The sequence below is a fragment of the Felis catus genome, chromosome D4, assembly GCF_018350175.1.
Source record: "Felis catus isolate Fca126 chromosome D4, F.catus_Fca126_mat1.0, whole genome shotgun sequence".
NCBI lineage: Eukaryota > Metazoa > Chordata > Mammalia > Carnivora > Felidae > Felis > Felis catus.
In genome coordinates, this window is record NC_058380.1 from 90,351,789 (window position 1) to 90,374,323 (window position 22,535).

Sequence of the window (22,535 nt, forward strand, 5' to 3'; positions counted from 1 at the left end):
AGCTCCCGAGCCTTCTGTCCGCGGCGCAGTCGCCAAGAGCCTAGGATCAAGAGGTTTCGGACGAGCTCTGATAGGCCCCTGGGGTCCTCTGCCCAGTAAATGTGCAGAGATGGGAAAACAACACTTATTAATTTTGCTGCTGATTCAAAAGAAGGAGGTGTTGGCAGCACCTGTGAGGACAGAAGAGCACATAACCGAGTCTGCAGAGGTCACGCCTGGGACGTCACATCATGAGGCCCCGCGGGGGAGGGCGGGGGGGGGGGGGACTAAGAGGAAGTGGCTCCATGGAGGGGGGTGGGGGGGAGACGGCATCTGGATCTACTCAGCCGCACTGGCGATGGCGGTGACGGTGACCACGAGGGTGGCGGAGAGGTGCCACGGCCGCAAAGCTGCCCGTCTCTGGGGCTTGGAGCGCCAAGGTGAATGGAGAGAGGGCAAGAGGCTGTGACGGCGGGGGTCCCAGGGAGAGACGGGCAGGAGGGGTGGCGGGCAGGCCAGCAGCCAGGAGCACTGGGCAGGGTCCCCAGCGCAGGCAGTGTGGTACCCAGAAGGGCACCGTCTGGTATGCGGGGTGGCGGGGTGAGTTTCTACAGCAGGGCGGCTGCGGGGTAAGGTGCTCTGCTGGTGACATCTGCCAGCTCTGCCCCAGGGTGATGAGGCCTCCAAGCCCTCGCAAGAGTCTCCGCCCCTTTAGCCGAGCTGGCTGAACCCTCTGGATTGCACACGTGTGGAGGAGTGGCCGGGCGCTCTCCGTGCTCCCAGGAATCGCTGCTGACGCCCCGGGCAGAGATGTATGAAACGCGCCTAGGCTTTGAAGAGGGAAATTCGGATGCCTCGGCAGGCCTCCAAGAGCAACGGAAGAGTGATTATTCTCGTTCTGCTGGAATTCTGCCGACGGGTCACGGTGTAAGGGGACGTGCCTCGCTGCTCTCAGCGTGGGGGGGACACCTCAGAGCCCAGGGCAGCACCCGGGAGAGGAACTCTGCTCCCCTGCTCTCAGCCTCACTCTTCCCCAGAGAGGAGACGCATTCGTTGGACCGGCTCCGTCCTCCCGGCTCCCGTCCTCCAGCTGGCCGGCCCTCGTCCCCACTGTGCCCTCCCCACTCCTGCCTGCACTCAGTCAGGCTCCCCCCGGGGCAGGTCTGAGGCCAGGCGCCCCGTCCCCACCGCCAGGGCTGGGCCATTTATCAGGAGGAGGCATCTCCACGGGCTCGGCCCCAGACCTGGATGGGAGAAACCGTGTCCGGAAGCCCAAATGTGCCCTTACAGCCCTGCCACGTTCTCCACCCGAGGCCCGCAGAGAACTCTGGGTCGGCCCCCCAGTGGGCTCAGAAGTCAACCCCTGCAGTGATTTGCAGAGAAGCCAGGCTGCGGTCGGCTGAGTGGAGCTTCCGTGTTCAGTGTGACCTTCCCTTCAAATCCGAGTTCGGTCGGAATCGTTTACACTGTCTTCTTCCTTGGGCTTAGGTCCAACGACCACTTACTACCCCGCCTAAAGCCTGACGCATCCTAACCGCCGGAAGCGGACCCCCGACCTGGTGGCTCCAGCCCTGCTCCTGTGCCCACCCGGACGCGTGGCTGTGTCTGCGGCTTCCGCACGGCCCGTAATGACACCCGGTTAGTGACGATGCGTCTAAACCCTGTCCATTATCCCTGCGAGATTGGGATTAGTGAAACGCCGGAATTTATTGCTTCCGTTGAGAACACACAGCAGTGGCTGCTGTTGTGTCTTCAATTCTGTAGCGAGTGCAGAAGCACAGAACTGCACGTCCAGGTCAACAGGGTGCAGAGGGGACAACGAAGGGCGGAGCCTTGACCACGGAGGCTGCCGGTCCCCCCGGCTTTACGGGGACAGGTGCCCTCAGTCTCTTTGGTGGTCACCAAAACTCCCCAAGACAAACAATAATTCTGCCTCTTGCCCACCACTGCAAACTGGGGGTTTGTTTTCAGTGGTCGGGGAGCAAGAGGTCTGACGGGGCACCAAGAGCTGGCTGTGAGGACGGAGGAAGGGCCTCTGGGAGCCCGAGCGGCGACGAAACAGACTGTCCCGGGAGCCTCCAGGGGGAATCGTGGCCCCATCACACCCTGGTTCCGGAATTCTGCCCTCTACAACTGCCCGGTAATAAATGCGTGTTGTTTAAAACCACTAAGCTTAGGGGCGCCGGGGTGGCTCAGTCGGTTAAGCGTCTGGCTTTGTCTCAGGTCATGATCTTGCGGTTTGCGAGTCGGAGCCCCGCGCCACGCTCTGTGCTGACAGCTCAAAATAAAGAAATAAGCTTTAAAAATAGACAAAGTGATGTAAATTTGTTAATTCACTACATTTGCCCACTTGCCCGGCAAATGTTCTCTAGGGTGCTAAGAACCAGCAGCACCCACCCCGGTGGATGGGACATGGCGTTGCTGGAGGGAGACTGTGCCCGAATGTGCCGGGCCCTCCACGGACCCGCCTGCCGCATGCAGGTCGCTCTCCGACAGCCCGCCTGCCGGGCACGTGTGTGCGCGCCACATCCCGTGCGCCCACGGGAACCCTGCGACCCGGGGACTCCTGTCCCCAGCTCACCACTGAGGCCTCGGGCTCTGACGAGGGCTGCACGGCTCGCGGGGGCGGCTCGGGGGTCCAAACCAGACAGGGAGGTGCCAACGCTCACACTGGCTTGCAGTCCTGCCTGGAGCTCGATTTACACCCCAGCGACGCAGGAATGAACGGACTCCCTCTCTGCGCAGATCACTGTGTCCAAAGGGTCTGACCGCACCTCACCTGACCCTCACCCTGGGGGATGGGGGCATCTTCTAAGGTGGGGGGCTTGGGAGAGCCATGCCAGGATGGAGTCGCAGGTGTCCCCCCCAGCTGGCGGGTCAGCAGCAAACGGCCCGTCTCCTGCGCTCCCCTCCACCTACTCTATCCGGAAGACAGTAGGGGACAGCAGCGAGCGCTCCGCCGGGAGGACATCCTCACCAACACACGCCTTCCCCCAAGTACGTGTTCACACACACTTGGGGGACGGCACAGAGGAACCACACCTGGTGCAGGGCAAGAAGATGTGGGTGCAGGGAATGCCCTGCCGCGGGGGTGGGGTCACCGGGTCCGGAGGAGCTCAGAAATGAGGTGGCCACGTGGCTCACGGATCATCTTGGGCTCAGGAAATCGAAGCAGAATAATCTCAAAGGTGCCCTGGCTGGGGGCTGACCGGCAATGCTCTCAGACGGTACATCGCAGAAGGGCCTGGAAGGACGATGTGGCCCGGCCTCCCCCCTCGAAACCCCCGAGGACCAGGGGCCGGTGGACCCTTGGATCTGCAAAGCTGTCTGAACCTTCTGGCTTTTGACTTCCGACTAAACCAGAATATTTGTCCGCAGTATTTCTGTATGGCCAGCAATAAAGGCTGTGGGCAGCTCCGTGGCTCTCAATCTTAAGTGTCAGCAGTTACGAAAAGCATCCGTTCTCGAGAAACAGAAACAGCCCAAACCTCCAGGAATAACACATGGTGTCCACAACCCACCCCCCAAATCGGGACACGGCTGGAAGCCTGCAGGCCCTGCCGGTGAACGAACACAGAACCTCTGCTGTCAGGAAAGCCCAATTTCCATCTCGCAGCCACCTTTCCGGGGCTGAGCCCCCCCCCCCAGTGCTCATGAGCCCCACACGGAGCGATTTGGCCCCCCCCCGCCCCGAGCCCATAAGGCTGTGGCAGTTGAGAGGAGTGTGACCTACCTGCCATCTTCTTTTGAAAATAGGGCTGGATGAGCTCGCCGACTTTTGACTTGTCTGCTACTGCCTCTTTCAACAGTTGCCCACAGTGGACTGGAGGAGAGAGGAACAGAAAGACACCCATGAAATTTTAAACAGAAGGAAGAATGAGAAAAAAAGAAGCCCCGGTGCCGCCTGCCAGGGGGGAGAAAAAGGTCACTGAGAAAAAATATAAAAGGGTTTTTCTGAGGGTGGGGGTGTGTGTCCAAGTGAGAGCAAATATCAAAAAGGACCTGGGGAATAAAGAAGAAACCGAGGAGGACGGCTCGGAATGAAAAGGCATGTATCTGGCAGAGAACAGATTGAAAATGGACGGTGCAGGGGCGCCTGGGTGGCTCGGTCGGTTGAGCGTCTGACTTCAGCTCAGGACATGATCTCACGGTTCGTGGGTTCGAGCCCCGCGTCGGGCTCTGTGCTGACGGCTCAGAGCCTGGAGCCTGCTTTGGATCCTGTGTCTCCCTCTCTCTCTGCTCTCCCCCACTCACACTCTGTCTCTCTCTCTCTCTCTCTCTCTCTCTCTCTCTCTCTCTCTCCTCTCTCAAAAATAAATGAACATTAAAAAAAAAAAAGGAAAAAAAAAGAAAGCTATAAAACTGAGCCAAAGATGGGAAACCGTCCTTTTCAGGAATTAGACCGCCGACTTCACAGGGCTGTGAACCCTGAGAGAAGGGAGACACCCAAGGGAGGCCCACCTTCACCCTGGATTTCTACTTACAAGCACTTTCCAGACCTTAGCACAGGAGAAAGGGAGCCAAACACAGCAGTGGGAAGCAAAGGCTGGACCGAGCACTGGAATTGGGGGAACAGCGTGATGGGGAGAAGGGAGCCATGCAGAGAAGGGCTTCAGAAATCCTCATGGGGACTCACTGGGGTCTTTGGTCAGCGCAAAGCAGCACCTGTGGCAGGTGAGAACTTATCCCTACCCCAGGCCTGGCAGAGAAAAGTCCCTGGGACGTTGTGAGCCAAGGGAGAGGCAGGGAGACGCTGGTGCTCTGACAGCCAGAGCAAGAGACCGTGTGACCGTGCCCGGCACCCAGTCACCCGAGGTTCTGGGTGCAGGGGTGCAGGAGCCCACGAGCATGCACACTTGGGGCTCACCTGAACAAAAACTAAAAGCCTCCACCGGATCAAGCTGATCCTGTAGTGAATTAACTGCCTATTAGCATTCAACTCTTTTTTTTTTAATTTATTTTATTTTTTTATTTTTTTATTTTTATTTTTTATTTTTTAATATGAAATTTATTGTCAAATTGATTTCCATACAACACACAGTGCTCATCCCAACAGGTGCTCATCACCCACTTTCCCCTCCCTCCCACCCCCCCATTATTTTTTTTTTTTAGAGAGAGCTGGGGAGAGGGGCAGAGAGAGAATCCCAAGCAGACTCCTCACTTAGCACTGATGTGGGGCTCGATCCCATGACCCAGGGATCACAATCTGAGCCAAACTCCAGAGTTGGACGCTCAACCGACTGAGCCCTGCCAGGCGTTCCTAGCACTCAACTTTTAACTTACTGTTCTTTTTAAATTTTTTTAATGTTTATTTATTTTTGAGAGCGAGAGAAAGTGAGCATGAGCGGGGGAGGGGCAAAGAGAGAGGGAGACACAGAATCCAAAGCAGGCTCCAGGCTCTGAGCGGTCAGCACAGAGCCCGACGCGGGGCTCGAAACCACAAACCGCGAGATCATGACCTGAGCCGAAGTCGGATGCTTAACCGGCTGAGCCCCCCAGGCGCCCCTTAACTTACTGCTCCTAAAGCAGAACCACACAATCCAGACTCTCAGCAATGTGAGAACCACAACGTCTAGCATCTAATGAAAAACTACTTGAGATGCAAAGATCCATCAATCAGGAAAGTGTGACCCCTACAAAGAGAGAAAACAGGCTATAGAATCAGATCAAGAGGTGACCTGGGTGTCAGAATAAGCACACGAGAACTGAAACCAACTCTCGTTGATATATTTACAATTGTAAAGGGAAAGACAGTTGAAATGGGTGAGCAGCTGGGGAATCTCAGCAGAGAAATGGAAACTATATAAAAGAACCAGATGCAAATTCTAGAAACTGGAAAATACAATATCTTAAATGGAAAACATCATTGGATAGGTTGCAATCCATGAAGCAGAAGACAGGAAGACAGGTCATACAGTATCCAAACCAAAGCAAAGAGGAAGTAAAGGGAGGCCCGGAAAAAAGACTAGAACCTCAGAGACCTGGAGGGCGGTACCAGTCAGTGTCACGTACATGCAATCAGAGTTCCAGAAAGGAGGGAGAGGGGAGGGAGGGAGTGGTGACACAGAGACGCAGAAAAATACATTTGAGAAAATAATGGCAAGGGAGTCTCAAAATCTGATGAAAAATATTTCAAAATTTGATGAAAAACATCAATCCACAGATCGGAGAATCTCTGAGACCCAACCGGAATAAACCCAACATAAACCACACCTTGACACATCATAGTTGAGTTTCTGAAAAGTAAAGACAAAGAGAAACTAGTCAGCGCAGCTGGGTGGGGAGACGCTCTATACATGGGGGAACAATGATAAAAATAACCCGAGTTCTCATCCGAGGCAACGCGGGCCGTACAACAACGGAATGCCGTGTTTAAAGCGCGAAGAGGAAAGCCTGTCAGCATAGATTTCTATGTGCAGCAGGAACATCCTTCAAGAATGAAGGTGCAATACAGACATTTTCAGGCAGATGAAAGCGGTATTTGTCGCCAGCAGACGTGCACTACAAGAAATGTTAAAGGAAGTTCTTTAGGCGGAAAGAGAGTGATAGCAGGTGGAAATTTAGACCTAAACAAAAAAGGGTTGATATGTGTAGGTATATCACAGGACCTTTCCCCTTCATGCTTTCATAGAGAGAAAGAAAGAAAGAAAGAAAGAAAGAAAGAAAGAAAGAAAGAAAGAAAGAAAGAAAAGAAAAGAAAACCAAGTGACCAAAGCAAAAATAATTACAATATACTGTAGAGTTTATAACATGGGGAAGTAAAATGTACAACAAAAAAATAGCACAAAGGACGGGAGCAAGGTAAATGGAAATACAGCACTGTAGGCTCTCATATTATACACAAAGAGGTAGAGCATTAATTCAAGGCAGACTGTGACAAGTGAATGATGCTCTGTGACCCCTAGAGCAGCCATGAGCAAAAGAAAGTAAAGACATATAGCAAAAAAGGCAACAGAGGAAATGAAATGGATTGCTAAAAAGCACTGGGTTAATCCAACAGTTGGCAGGAAAGCAGAAACAAAGAAGAGGTAACAGAAGACAAAACACCCAGGACAGGAGGCTTGACACCATACTGAAAACTACTTAAAATGGACATGTACTGAACATCTCAATTGAAGGATGAAAATGTCAGACTGCATTAAAAAAAAAAAAAGCAGGATACAATTATATGCTGTGTACAAGTCACATATTTCAAATGGAAGACACAGAGGATTTAAAAGAGAAAAGACAGGGGGTGCCTAGGTGGCTCAGTCGGTGAAGCGTCCGACTTCGGCTCAGGTCATGATCTCACAGTTTGTGGGGTTGAGCCCCGAGTAGGGCTCTGTGCTGACAATGCAGAGCCTGGAGCCTGCTTCGGATTCTGTGTCTCCCTCTCAATCTCTGCCCCTCCTTTGCCCTTGCTCTGTCTCTCTCAGACATAAATAAACATTAAAAAAAATCAAAAGAAAAAAGAATATATACCATATAGACACTAATCATAAGAGAGTGGCTATGTTAGTATCAGATGAAGTAGACTCCAAGAAGATAAGTGTTACCGGAGACAGGGGAGCATTTCCTAACCATAAAGCAGTCATGTCATCAAGAAGACACAGCAGGGGGCGCCTGGGTGGCTCAGTCGGTGAAGCGTCCGACTTCGGCTCAGGTCATGATCTCGCGGTTTGTGGTTTCGAGCCCCGCGTCGGACTCAGTGCTGACAGCACAGATCCCACTTCAGATCCTCTGTCTCCCTTTCTGTCTCCCCTCCCTGACTCACATGGCTCTCTCTAAAAAATACACAAACATTTAAAAAAAAGTGATAAATTTTAAAAATTATCTTTAAAGAAGAAGAAGAAGAAGAAGAAGAAGAAGGAGGAGGAGGAGGAGGAGGAGGAGGAGGAGGAGGAGGGGGAGGGGGAGGGGGAGGAGGAGAAGACAACGATGATGACGACACAGCAGTCCTCAGCGTACATGCTCCCAGGAACGGAGCTTCAAATAACATGTAACAGAAACCGGCAGAGCAGGAGACTCACCCACAGGCAGAGCTGGGGATTTGAACAGATCCCTTTTGGTAACTAAACAATAGCAGTGAGAAACCATGAAGGACACGGAAGAACTGAACAACCCTATCAGACATCTTCTCCTAATTGACATTTGTGGAGCACTGCCTCCTACAATGCCAGAACACATATTCTCTTCTAGTGCACATGGAATTCACCACGCTGAGCCACAAAAAAGTATCAGTACATCTCAAAGGACTGAAATCGTACAAGGTAGGTTCTCTGAGCACAGAGGAATTAGAAATCGATACTCCCCTGCCCCACAAACCTGGAAAACTCCCAAATATTTGGAAATTAAGCAACACACTTCTACATTATACACAAGTCAAAAAAGAAACCACAAGGCAGATGAGAAAATGTTTTGAACCCAATGATAAAACACAACACATTAAAATTCTGTGAGATGCAGCTAAAGAAGCGCTTAGAGGAAAACGCGTAGCATTCAGTGCTTGTATTAGGAAAGAATGGTTTAAAGCCCCTGCCTCGCTTCACGATGTCCCATGAAGAAAACCCTGTAATAATCTTCTCTCTCCTAACGGGTCCCGGGACCAAGGCTGGGGACACGTTCAGACCTGGAACTAGGTTGGACAGCCTTGCTTGCTCCCCTCTCCCAGCCTGGTCGTGCACCCGGATCCATACATTCCTCTCTGGTTCTTTCTACATCTTCCCTGTCTGCGTGCCAATAAAGGGCACCGCATAGAGCGGGGACTCAATGAGGGCGATTATGACATTGGAATAAAATTCTTCACGGTTGTTTCTGGTTAGAAAATTCACGCTCGCTACAAAAAGAAAAAATCAGAATTGTAGGACATGCCACTCCACAGAGACAGCCAGTTTGGCGTATGCATGTTCCTTCTGATGTTTTCTGAGCATACACTAACACACATTGTCAACGGAAAGGAGATCATCCCCTGAACACTGTTGAGCGACTGGCTCTCCGCCCCCTCTCTCATTTAACAATATATCACGAACATCAAGTCACTTTACAGGTTCCTTTTCAATAGCTGCCCCTTCACGTTGATTCATCATTAAATAATTAATGCTCCAGTGTATGGGTTTCCCACAGCTTACTTAATTATCCCCCTTATTAACAGAGTTCGGGGTCGCCTCTCTTCCATCATGCACCCTCACATCTCTTGTTCGACATCTGAGTGCTTCGGTAGAATAAAACCCACGGAGCGAAATCGCTGGGCCAGAGCATGTGCACTGTTCACATGTGACCCCACGGTGTCTTTCAAAAAGTGCCTTTTCATACTCTCAACCAATTGTGAACACGAGTGTTCCAATCAACCCTGTTGGAGCGAACGTTGGTTTGTTTGCTTGTTCAGAGCTGTTTGCCCACAACCGAAGAGTCGGGAAATGGGGACATGAGAGCCGAGCCAGGGGGTGGCCACAGGGGAGCCCGCCGTTCCCTGAGCCCTGGATGCAGACGGGCCTCGCGGGGTCTTGTACTTATCAAGAACGCCTTCGGGAAACGCGAACTTTCTGAGTTAGCTGGATTAGCAGAAAAGGCCCCCACCACGTGGCTCTTTAGCTACAAAACAGAAACCGTGATGAGCTTGCTCCGATCTTCCATTTGGGAAAAAATCTAGGCCTGTGATCTCATTTTTCATGATTGCTACGTGGAAAGCAATGTGAATTTAAATATGTTTTTCCTGGGGCACCTGGGTGGCGCAGTCGGTTAAGCGTCCGACTTCAGCCAGGTCATGATCTCGCGGTCCGTGAGTTCGAGCCCCGCATCGGGCTCTGGGCTGATGGCTCAGAGCCTGGAGCCTGTTTCCGATTCTGTGTCTCCCTCTCTCTCTGCTCCTCCCTCGTTCATGCTCTGTCTCTCTCTGTCCCAAAAATAAATAAATGTTGAAAAAAAAAATTAAAAAAAAAATAAATAAATACGTTTTTCCTGAATGACTCTGTTTGTGTAAACAAAATCCGGCACAGTGACAACGATTTCCGTGAGGCCTGGCGCTCTACCACTGTTGAGGCTTTCGGAGCCGCCCTCGGCCGCTCACGCTGGTCTCACCGCCAGTGTTCCAGCCCTTCGTACAACAGTCCCTTCGATAAACACGTGTGTGCGGCGGCCGACAGACTGGTGCTCGCTCTCGGCAAAGACACCACAACCGTAGCTGCAAATTGAGCCTTGTAATAAGTCAAGAGGTAAAACCTAAAGAACAAGTTACCTGAATAATTTGTTTTGTTTTGTTGTTGTTGTTGTTTTCAAATCGGTGCAAGCCAAAGCATTTTTCACCCTAAGGCATCCAGAGTGCCTTTCCGTACTCATCAAATCAGAGCACTGCCGTTTGGTATTTTCACGAGGCTACTAGTACGACTATTTTTCATTACTAAACAGAACAATCGCTCCGCTCCCTATCTTCACGTCCCGGGTAGGATTTTCGTCGCTGATTCCTGGCTAGTCTCAGTGGTTTTGGAACTTTACGTTAGAGGCCACCTCCTTGAAAGGCATTTTCGTTCGAAACTTGATCCTTCTGGGCTGGTACATGTACATCCGTGCTTGTTTGTATACATAGATATTTGCGGGGCGTATCTGCAGGATTTGGAGACGTATATATGCGTATTTTTACATCTGGGGCGCGGGTCTCGTTTTTCCTTCACAGCTAGAGGTTACTCCGGCTTGCGGAGCATTTATCAGAAGCGGCGGTGGCGGTGAGGGCGGCCCTTTCGCTCCTGGCAGCCGCAGCGTTGTCTGTTCTGCTTCTTCCTCCTTTCCGGCCTTTATCCCCCTGAAGGGAGGCTGGCATCCGAGACCGCCGGGGGCCACCTCGGGACAGACCCGGAGAACCGATTTCAGTATTTCCCTCTCCTCCTGGTAAAATATTTATTGAAACTGTACGAGCTTTCGAGAAGCCTTCCTCTGGTTCAGAAACCGTTTGCCCGTAAACCCGCTGGCCGGGGCTGGGGAGCCAAACGGGACCGGAGAAAATAAGAAAATAAATCCGCAGCAGAGCTCCAGATTATGCGAGAGCTGTGGCTTCCAGGGAGACCGCAGGGGCCGGAGGAAGCGCCCCTGGTGCAGAGCACAGAGAAACCACTGCTCCCAAGGAGTGAAATATGATGACTAGAAAACGCATGGGCTCTCTGGGCGGCGGACGTGTTTTTATTGGTTAATGTTTTTATGGCCATATTCTCTGTGAGGAACCATCCCTGCGAAGACGGACCTGAAAACTGTTGACGGCAGAGAGCAAGAAAGAGAAGCAACACTGACCTCCTTCTCACCACCCCCACAAGGTGGGAAGGCTTGGGAGGGCAGTGGGGGAAGGGGGGGCGGGGGCAGGTTCTGGAAACAGGGCGCGGCCGGGGCACTCACCGTTGACGAGGCCGTATTTCTGGGCCAGGAGGGCAGCCTGCAGACGTTTCCCACTGCCCACGGGCCCGCAAAGCAGCACCCGCGGGGTGAACGGGGCATTAGATCGATGGCTGGTTTGGGCATAGGTCAGAGCTGGAAAGAGAGGATATGGGCATAGTAAACTCAGGTCCTAACGGAAGGGAAACCAGCTTACGGCACCTGCGCTCACGCTCTTAAGAACAGTGACGATTTCTCCCGTTTACAGCCGCGTGGAAACCCCCTGGGCGGCTGCCAGCCGCCACGGGGCGAAGCTGTGGGGAAGGAAATCCGCTTCAGGCCTGGGCACTAAGGCAGAGGGGGCAGGGGATCCAGAGAAGCCACCTCCGAAGCACTGTCCACCCTGCGGTTCCTCTAACACCTGCGCTTCCCTCCTGGTCGACGGGGGGCTGGTCCCAGCACACAGGATGCACAAGGTTGGGTTGGGATGTTTCCACACTGACCCTGGACTGAGCCTCCAGCCTGAAGCTTGGAACCAGGCGTCTCCCAGTGTCAGATCTAGACTTTGATAAATGCATCAGGCCTGGAGGGGGCCTCGTGTCCGGGGACTTCTAAAGGACATGGGTAGAGAATAACTTTTGGCTGCGCTCCAGTGACACCAACTTTGTTGGGAGTCTCCAAAGAGACAGTGACCAAATAGGTCCCAGGAGTGGGCAGATGTGGGTGCACGGCTGGCCCGTGGCACGCCCTGGCATTTGATGAACAAAGAGGGGGAGGCACGGGGGCCAGCGTCTCCAACACTCAGGCGACTCAACAGCAAACCAGGTCACCCCTGACCTGAGCACGGGGGAGGGGCTGTGCAAGCAGCCGAGGAGGCCATGACAGGGCAGCTTGGCACCTGCTGATGCCGAGGGCCGGTGCCAGCTCCCCAGCCACCCATATCAGAACAGGTCTCCCTCTCTAGCCTTGCCTCCTGCCAGGGACCCAGACCGTCCTGCACAGGGTCGGCCACGGACGGCCCTCTGGTGGCTGTCCTGCCTTTGGACGGATTTAGCTCTAGCAAGGGGCTGAGCCAACACGCAGCCTTTAGGGACCCAGCCACCCCCCGAAACCAGGGTGTGCCAACTGCGTGCTCGTGGCATTTTGGGCACATCCCTGGTCCAGGGGTTTGGGCACACCCACCAGGTGCCAGTGGCCCACTTCCAAGTTGTGACAACCACCAACGTCCCCAGGATGGAAGTGGGGGGCCCATGAGAAGCCCTGGGATGTTCATTGTATGAATTTTGAGCTCTCAAATCTTTGTAGGATTTTTTTAACTGGAAGGATCATTCTAGAGACCACAACTCCCCCCTTCTTTGGAGATCGAGGCACAGGTAAGTTAACCGACTGTCGTAAAGGTGGTGATTCTAACTGTCTTCATGATAACGTCATACCTACCAGCGTGTGTTAAACACTAAGCTAAATAAACACTCTGCGGACTTCGTCTTATTCGATGGGTGCAGCGTTCCCACGAGAGATGTGTTACGTTCTTGCCCCGTTTTACCGGGAGCTGGCAGGGCTGGGGCGATGCTCCCACACCTGCGGCCGGGGTGACATTTTCAGCCCCTGAGAATAAGCTGGAGGCCATTCAAGCAAGGCCCCTCCAGCCTCAGAACTTCCTAGATCCACGGCCATCTGAAATGCACAGACACTGCGGGCAGAGAAGCCTGCTTACAAATGATGCTTAATTTACAGTAAATAACTAAGTTAATTAGAAGTAATGATCCCCCAGACAGTCTCAACATCTAATTATTCTTTTTAAAAATATGTGGTTGCTGGATGCACTGCAGAGAGATTAAAAAAACAACACAGAATTCCGCACTCCAATTTTCAATGTATCTGTCTGCATTATTAATTAATAATAATTAATATTCAGACACTCACATTTTTATTTACAATTCCAGGCATGAATTCTTTATGAACGATCATCTGAACTTTTAAATTTAATTAAGTGATTTGGAAGTAATTAATGTGTAAATTCAGAACCGTGCCGTAAGATAAATGTAGTGGCTGTTTATCTTCAGAGTGCAGTGTAGACTACTAAAGGCCCTTTTGAGATGCAAAATCACTGGAAAACCGTAAGGTGTCCACAGCCCGGCTTGTAAAGTGGAGACATTTTCTAGACATCCACCCGTTGGCTGATTGACCTCCTCAGGAAGTGAGGCCGCTGTCCCTGGGCTGTGAGTCCAGCAAAGTCCACGGGCAGGTGGGGGCCAGGGGAACTGCCAGGCCAGGGAGCTCAGAAGCCCTTCCCCCGCAAAACAAAACTTTTCTTAAAGAGATTTGAGGGAATGCGCCCCAAAAGGCCATTGTCGGCTATCAAGTGTCTCGGACCTCCGTGCTGGCATTTTTATTGTGTCGTTTCCTCAGCATTGCCTAGGAGGGGATAATCGGACGCGGACACACTTCTGAATGATAATTCAGCTGCTCTGGGATCGAACTAGTCTAACTCTCCCTGGTCTTCTTGGACAGGATGCCAAGGCCCGACAGCAATGAGGTCTGATGTTTACTGAGTGCCTCTCCGCACCTGTGCTGGGCTCGCGGCTATGGAGATGTGATTTGCAGACTCCCATGTAATCCTCACCCAAGCCTGGGAGGAAGACAAGATTTCTGTTCCCACTTCAGGGATGACAAAACTGAGGCCAAGAGGGGTACAAGGGTTGCCGGAGACTGCCCGGCTGACGTGTGGTGGGGACGACGTGTGAACACAGGGCCCCCGGCCCCCACGTCTCCGGGCTCAACCTTCACCCTCCTCCACATGGCTGTGCGAACACATGCACCTGCTTCAGGTGCTTTCTGTGGACCTTTGTCACTGCTCCAATGACAGTGCAGTGGGAGGGGGTGGGGCCACTTCCCCTGCTCTGCATGGACTCACAACCCCTGAGTTGTGTTGCCCGGTTTGTGTGTGTGTGTGTGCGGTGGCCATGGGTTCTGTGCGCACGTCTGTTTTAATTTTTACAAACTTTCTCTTCCTTCTCCCTCACCCCCAGGGCCAAACTTCTTGCCCCTGCTGTCCCTCCCGCCCCACCCCCTCATTATCAAATCTGCTGGCCACGCCCATCGTAGAACGTTATTAGCCCAGGGAACCTAGGCCGTCCAGGACTTGACTCCCAGGGTCTCCAGCACATCCTGGTCCCTGGCATCACTGCCACATTAAGGGACCCTAGGACGGGAGGGTCACGGACGGCCAAGGTGCCTGGGAAACCACCGCCTGTGTATTTACCCTGGTAGAAGACGTCCATGCACGGCTGGTCGGCGCTGATGACTTTCAGGATCTTGGGGTAAGCCGGAAGGATCCTGATGATGTTCCTGTGGTATTCCAGCAGCTTCCGTGCCGTCTCCAGCTCTGAGATGCCCTCTGGCACCACCAGCCGGTTCTGGATTTCCGCTTCGGGGGGCCAGTCAAAGGTGGTGTGATAAATCTCTGCAAGGGGACAGGCGCGTGGTTAGAGTCACCTGCGGGGGACCACCAAGGCCACCAGGGCATCTGTCCGGGGGGCTTGCCGTCCGGGGGGCCGAAGCCTGGGAGCCCGCCCGGAGCCGTGCGGATGTACTTTGCCTCCGGAGCTGCTCTGATGTCTCTTTTAACGATAACAAAACGCCGAGGGTTCTCAGCACGGCGGGAAGGGCGGCCACGACTTTGGAGCACGTGCTCCGAGCCGGGCACTCTGACGGACCCCACCCGCACACGCTTGTCTTCACAGCCATCCGATCACAAGGCACGGGTCACCCCGTGTCCAGGTGAGAAAACTGAGTCTCGAAAGGGGCGGGGCCAGAGTCCACAAACCCAGGTCTGTCTGCTGCCCCGACTCCTCCGGGCCAGGGCTTACCATCTCCCACGGGTCTAGCCCAGCCCGCCACACTGGAGCACGTGCCCGCCTGTGCGGCCCCCGTGTGGCCCTCTGCGGGCACCCCGAGTGGAGAAGGGCTCAGTAAATGGGGGGTGGGGCTGTCGGTCACTCCAACCGATCACTGACCACCTCTGAAACCCCATGGAGCGGGCAGGGGGTGGAGACGTCCTACCTCCCGTCTGAGGGTCGATTCTCTTCCCCAAGTTTCTCTCAATCAGGACGGTGTCTGGAGAGCTCAGCACAACTGGACAGAGAAGGGAGAGAGCGCAACCAGGCAGGTTGGGCGGCGGGTCCCAGACACTTGAATCTCGGGGGCTGATAACCTGTCTTGCGTCTCTCTTGCTATGTAACGACCACCCCCGACGTTCCCTTAGAGAGGTCTGCTCAGCACCCAACCGTGAAGGCACAGTCTCAGGCCAGCGGACAGCCCACACTTGAACGTCTCCTCTAACAGTTTTCACGGTAACAATGCGATGAGCAACGTCTTGGTGGGAGTGCTCTTGCCACATTTTGGATTATTCCCTAAAGAGAGCTTCTCAGAGGTGGGATTCCCGGAACAAGGAACCGCCAGGGTCAAAACAAAACTCCATTTTTCTTACTTAAAATTTTTTTTTAATGTTTAGTCATTTTGAGAGAGAGAGGGGGAGACAGAACATGAGTGAGGGAGGGGCAGAGAGAGGGAGACACAGAACTCGAAGCAGGCTCTAGGCTCCGAGCTGTCAGTACAGAGCCCAACGTGGGGCCTGAACCCATGAACCGTGAGATCATGACCTGAGCCAAAGTTGGACGCTTAACTGACTGAGACACCCAGGCAGCCCTAAAACTCCATTTTTCTGAGAGCGATCCCCAAAGGCCTTTAGCTTTATAAAATTCAACTGTGCTGTCCTTTTTCCTGCTGGGTCCTGGCTGGTGCAGGGCTGAGGGTGGGCACTGGGAGTGGGCAATACAGAGCAGGGCATTCCCTTCTGGGGTCTGGGGACAGCCACAGGCTACTCACTGACGTGTCTGGGGGTGATCCCGAGGGTCTGGATCATCAGGGCCTGCTCCCGAGTTTCAGGAATGCCATCCAGAATCCAGCCCTAGGCAGAGAATTGAGAGGTACTCATCTATCTTTACTTTTTAGATTTTTTTTTTTTTGGAATTATAAAAGGAATATAATAGTGTTATTTTAAAAAACTGGAACTTTTAAGACAAAAGAGAGTAAATGTTTCTGATAGCCACATCACCCACCTTAACAAGTACTCTTGTATTGTTATATTCCCTTCTTTTTTTTTTAATGTTTACTTGTTTTCAGAGAGAGAGAGAGAGAGAGAGAGAGAGAGGGAGGGGCGGACAGAGGATCCCAAGCAGGCCCTGCGCTGACAATGGTGAGCCCGACACGGGGCTGGAACTCATGAACCCTGAGATCATGACCTGAGCCAAAGGTGACTACACACTCAACTGAGCCACTCAGGTGTCCCTATTATATTCCCTTCTGAATCCTACATTTGTGACCATAATCACAACATACATATTTTGTGTCCTAATTTTTTCCATCACACCTCACAGCCACCAAAGCACTTTCTCAAATCGGCACGACTGCCCATTGCCACCATTTTCAGTGTCTGCCACATTCTGCCCAATGAGCGTGCCACAGTTGCTTAAACATGCCCACGACAGAACATTTCAACCGCTAGCGATTCTTGCCATCATAAATAACGCTGTGATGAATGGTGCTGTGCCTATGGCTCTTTCCACATTGTGGATTCTTTCTTTTTTTTTTATTAAAAAAAATTTTTTTAATGTTTATTTTTGAGAGAGCAAGAGACAGAGCATGAGTGGGGAGGGACAGAGAGAGAGAGAGAGAGAGAGAGGGAGACAGAATCCGCAGCAGGCTCCAAGCTCTGAGCTGTCAGCACAGAGTCCGACACGGGGCTCGAACTCACCAACCATGAGATCATGACCTGAGCTGAAGTCGGACACTCAACAGACTGAACCCCCCAGGCGCCCCTCTTTCTTAAAGAGAGTTTCTCGGATGAGAGATCCTGGGAGAAGGAATCGCTTGAGTCCAAACAAAACCCCACTTTTCTTAAGAACAAGCCCCAAATCTTGGAGCAGTAAGAGAACTGAGTTCAAGTTTCTGTTCTGTGGCTAACTTGTTCCAGGGCTGAAATCCCTCAGGCTCCAGCCCCTTTTGGGTACATACAGTGAGGGAACTGGTCTAGAACATTTATCTTTATGAACCATGTAAGTCCAGTTGTGAAAGAAACCCATGACTGCTGGATGTGATGTGGAGGATGCCAAGTCACTGGTAACACCACCGGCCGAGACTAGCCACTGTTGACACTTTGTTGTAGCTCCTTCCAGCCTTCAGTGACTGGCATCTTTTTCCTGGCAGGAAAAGGAATCACACTGTGCATACTATCTTGTGGCCTGTACTTTTCATACGGCAAAAACATTTCTGGAACATTTTCCCATGTGACAAAATGCTCCCCTTCCGGAAGTTTCCACAGCTGCCGGGCATGAGGTGAACTGACCTGACAAACGTTAACCAATCCCATATTGTTGTTGATTTAGTTTCAGTCCTGCTTTTCACCATTATTTTTAAAAACGCTGTAAGTGTATCCTGAGGCACACAGAATATTCTGGAAATAGATTTCTAACAGTCAACACCCTCTTTTGTGACTTGATACATTCCGCCATGTTGCTCTACAGAACTGCCCTGACCAGCGTAGGAATCCAATAGCAGGTCACTTGTTGCCTGTATCTTTGTCAATGTCGGGCAGTATCTTGGGGGGAAAATCTGTCCAGCAAAGTAGAGTATGCCATTGCTGCTTTAATTTACGTCTCCTTGATCGTTAGTGAGGCTCCATATTTTTTCCACATGTTTATCGGTAATTGAATTTTTTTTTCTTTGGCAAAATGTCAATTCATACGATCTAGCGAGTTTCTTCTTGGGGTTTTGTCCTTTTATTTATTCATAAGAGCTCTTTACATAAGAAGAATGCACCTATTTTGGCAAACACTACCACAGACCCTTTGAGGCAAACAATGTTGCCGATATTGTTTGCAGATTGTCTTTGACTTTCTAAATTTTGTGTGGGGGGCTGTTTTTTTACCACATAAATTTTTGGCCAAATCAGCTAGTGCCTCTATGCCTTCATTAATTTCTTAAATTATGCAGGAAAGCACTCAGCCTCCGGAACCCTGGTTTCTAGAACTAATGAAGCAAAAGTGCAAAAAAAAAAAAAATTTAACAGCCTTTCCTTGATCTGGTGTTGTATGGATGTGCAAAAAGGCCTTTCTCATGGCAGAGGCCCGTAAATATTCACTTGCATTTAAATTATGTTCTCTCAGGCTACCTGGGTGGCTCAGTCCGTTAAGCGTCTGGCTTTGGTTCAGGTCACCGTCTCACGGTCTGTGAGTTCAAGCCCCACATTGGTCTCTGTGCTGACAGCTCAGAGCCTGGAGCCTGCTTCGGATTCTGTGTCTCCCCCTCTCTCTGCTCCTCCCCTGCTCACACTCTGTCTCTCTCGCTCTCTCAAAAATGAATAAATATTAAAAACATATTTTTAAATAAAAAAATAATAAATTGTGTTCTTTTACGATTTTACTCCTTACATTTAAACATTCAACAGAGGCACATTTTATTTTGAAAATGACATGATGCTGTGGACTGATCTCCTTGTGGCTCACCAACTGGGCCAATCTCATCTGTGAAACAACCTGTCTTTTCCCCTCTGAATACCATTTTTGTCACTGTCTGAATGCTGATGTGATGCTGGCTCTGCATCTTCCTGCCCGTAGACTCTTGAATCATCCTCATGCCATTTAAAACAAAATTTTTAGGGGCGCCTGGGTGGCTCAGTCGGTTGAGCTTCTGACTTGGGCTCAGGTCATGATCTCGCGGTTCGTGAGTTCGAGCCCCACGTCAGGCTCTGTGCTGACAGCTCGGAGCCTGGAGCCTGCTTTGGAGTCTGTGTCCCCCTTTCTCCCCACCCCACCCCTGCTTGTGCTCTGTCTCTCTCTGTCTTTCAAAAATGAATAAACATAAAAAAAATTTTTTTTAATGTTTATTATTGAGAAAGAGAGACACAGAGCATGAGCAGGGGAGGGGCAGAGAGAGGAGGAGACACAGAATCCGAAGCAGGCTCCAGGCTCCGAGCCGTCAGCACAGAGCCTGACGCGGGGCTCAAACCCACAGACCGTGAGATCATGACCTGAGCTGAAGTCGGAGGCTTAACCACTGAGCCACCCAGGCGCCCCTGTTTAACAAATTTTTTAAAGTAATCTCTACGCCCGACGTGGGGCTCGAACTGAGGACCCTGCGATCAGGAGTCACATGCTCCACTGACCGAGCCAGCTGGGCACCCCTGGAATGACATTAAATGTGTAAATAAATTCATGAAGAGTTGACAGTCTCACAGTATCAATACCTTATCTTCCCTTTTGTCTAAACTGTTGTTTTATGTCCCTCAGCAATGTTCACATTAAACAACTTCTGAAGTCCTTTCAAGTCCTGGGAGTCTAGAGTTACACACACATCCACACACACTTTTTAACGGCTTCGATCTGATGTCCCGATACAAAGTGAGCTTTGGAAGAATTGAAACAAAGCAGGAAACCCTTGGAGCCTCCACTCAGCAGCGAGGGGGTCAGGTGGCCACCCCGGGAAGCCACAGTCTCTGACACTGGCTCTCAGGAGGGGACCCCCGCCAGAGACCCTCCCCCTCCCCCATGTCATCAGGAGAACTTGGTTGCTTGAAGGTCAGAGGGTGGACTTTTGGGGGTGAACTCAGACTCAAGGTCCTTTACAACCCACGACACCTGATTTCCACCACACTGCGTGTTCCTAAAAACGGAGCTAACCAGAAAAGGGCCTGCATTTCTTCAATATTAAAATATTTAGGTTCCAAAGGCCTCCGCTGACAGTTAAAAAAAAAAAAAAAAACGAAACAAATTTACAGAGTAAAGAGTGCTGAAAAAAATCAGGCATGCCTTCATTAATTTCTTAAATTATGCAGGAAAGCGCTCAGCCTCCGGAACCTGGGTTTCTAGAACTAATGAAGCAAAAGTGCAAAAAAAATTTTAACAGCCTTTTGCTCCCTCAAGTCCTTGTTAGAGCCGGCCTAGAGCCGGGCTGCGGCCCTTAAGAAGAACAAACACCTCAGATGTGCACCTGCCATGGGAGTCGGGAGTCGCGACGTCTGCGAGCTCCCGGCTCTGGAAGCCAAGCCAGAATTTTCTGAACTTGAGCTACGTTCAGACCCCCTCAGTTTTTCTTTATTTGGGGGGTGGGTAGGGGCTGGGGGCCCACCGATCGCCTCTTCTGGTACGGGGCCGGGCAGGGGGGTGCTGGGGACCGTTTCGAGTTCCTTTTTGAAGCTGGGAGAAGGTTGGAGCTCCGGCTCTGCTCAGCACCGAGAAAGACCTCGGCGTTTAATATTGCATTACCGAGCAATCATTATCATCTCGCCCATAAATTGCAGCTGATATCAGTATGTGGTCCAGAGCTTTTAGAACTATTCAGGGGAACAGCTCTCACCGACTTCTCGCTGGAAGAGAGCGGGCCTACCAATTACACAGGAAAAGTGTAGCAAAATGAGGAACATCTCCCTAATTAGCCTGGCCTCACTCGTGCGTCATTCTGGGGCGGATGTGACATTTTTAAAAGGGGGGGGGGCTCTGAAGGGAACCCCAGGCCACCGGCTCCCCGGGGTTGCTCTCCCAGACTCAGGGGGATGGTGTGATCACGCAGGTCCTAAGGTCCCCAAGGGACCCCTTAGGGCAGCACGCACGCGCTCTGTGGCAAAGGCAGCCATGGAGATTCCTCATCCCCCCGGAACCCCAGTCAGTCCTCCCCGGGAAGGAAGGGTGGTGACCGAGGCCTCCGTATCACGGGGTGTAGGTCCCGGGGCGTCCTCAAGATGGAAACCCCGGGCGGGGCACTCGGGAAACAGCTTCCTTCCCAGAGCTCTTGCATTTACACAGATGTGGGCAACTACCCAGTTGCAAAATGGACCACGCTTTCGGGGGGTAGGTGGGGGGGGGAGGGACACTGCCATTTTGGCCGAGAGCAACTTAACGGCCACCGACTCTGGCAAAGCAAGAAGTCATAAATCAGTCAATAGCGCCCGGCCGGTGCCATGATGGCACACGCTCGTTAGGTTCGTGGGTCCGACTACCAGGAGTGGCTGAGCGCGGAGGTATCCGTCAGTCCCTAATTAGAATACATTATCCGTCTTCCTGACACTTCAGTGAAATGTCTATTCCGCTCTGGAGCCGCAGCTTTGTTCAGAGCAGGTTAATTGATATTCTGATGCCTTCGCTCACCATACCCCCGTGGCTCGGTTCTGTTTTATCACACATCAAAAAGGCCGTATGCTCAGGGCACCCCATGCACCAGCACAGAGCCGGAGGTCTGCACAGCTGCGAGGGGTACGGTATCACAGGAGGGACAAGCACCGAGCAGATGTCACGGATGAGAAAAAAAAAAAAGGGAGCGAACGGAGCCAGCCAGCCTGGGGAACTTGGCGAGGCCCAGCGGAGCGCGGCCCGACGCGGAGCGGGCTGTCCTGCTCTGTGTGAACACTGGCCTTCTCTGCCCTCCTGACTATTATTAAAGCACAATTAGCAACTTCGCGCGGTAAAACGCCCGCCCTCCGGGCCCTCTGCCTTTCCGATGCCTCGTCCCCCGCTCCCCTCCCCTCTCCGCCAAAGACCAGAGCAGGGTGCTCCCCCTGGGAGGCCCCCTTGCCGGCTCCCCGCTCCAAGTGGAGACCGTACCAGACCGTCCCTGGAGCCGAGTGCTGATTCCTCGCGGTCCTGAGGGGGCGATCTGAGGCTGCAGATTTGGACTTGACGAATCAGATTCACTCAGCTCCAAGTCTGAACCAGGGGAAGCATCAAAAGATCACCACAGGCCCACCAGCTACCCCTCTTTTTTTTATTTTTTTTTCCCCAATGAAATATGATGTGATTTCCCAACATATAAAAGAAGGAGAAAGGAGAGATGGTACCAGCCAGAAATGAATGCATCTGAGAAGGTCGAGTTTGGGAAACTGACGTGTCCCAAAGGCGACCCGAGAGAACAGGAAGACTGTTTTGATGAACGGACGAAAGCTGGAATCGAACTGCCTCAGTAGCAGTTCCTTTGGTTTATACAAAACCACGGGCACCTTCGGTCTGCCGTGTACTCTCAGGACGCCTTCCGTATCCAGCTCACCCGAAAGACGGCCGGCGAGGATTTTTGTTTCCAAGTTGAGCCTCAAACAATATGCAGCCCCTGCTGGCATTCCTGACCCCACTCAAGTATACGCATGCAGCAGAGCAGGTCGTTCCTTAACTCGCTCC

At 52.0% G+C, this 22,535-nt stretch overlaps 1 protein-coding gene across 9 annotated transcripts in view; it reads right to left on the reverse strand.

Annotated features, from left to right (window-relative positions):
* Positions 1 to 22,535, reverse strand: part of AK8 (adenylate kinase 8) — a 129,620-nt gene that overhangs the window by 67,202 nt on the left and 39,883 nt on the right. For all 9 annotated transcript variants that reach the window (XM_019816698.3, XM_011288706.4, XM_019816702.2 and 6 more), the window contains 5 exons: positions 16,201 to 16,282; positions 15,376 to 15,447; positions 14,576 to 14,776; positions 11,338 to 11,469; positions 3,713 to 3,802 (listed from right to left, as the gene is read on the reverse strand). In XM_019816698.3, the coding sequence (XP_019672257.2) occupies positions 3,713 to 3,802; positions 11,338 to 11,469; positions 14,576 to 14,776; positions 15,376 to 15,447; positions 16,201 to 16,282 (577 nt within the window). The remainder of the gene's footprint in view (positions 1 to 3,712; positions 3,803 to 11,337; positions 11,470 to 14,575; positions 14,777 to 15,375; positions 15,448 to 16,200; positions 16,283 to 22,535) is intronic.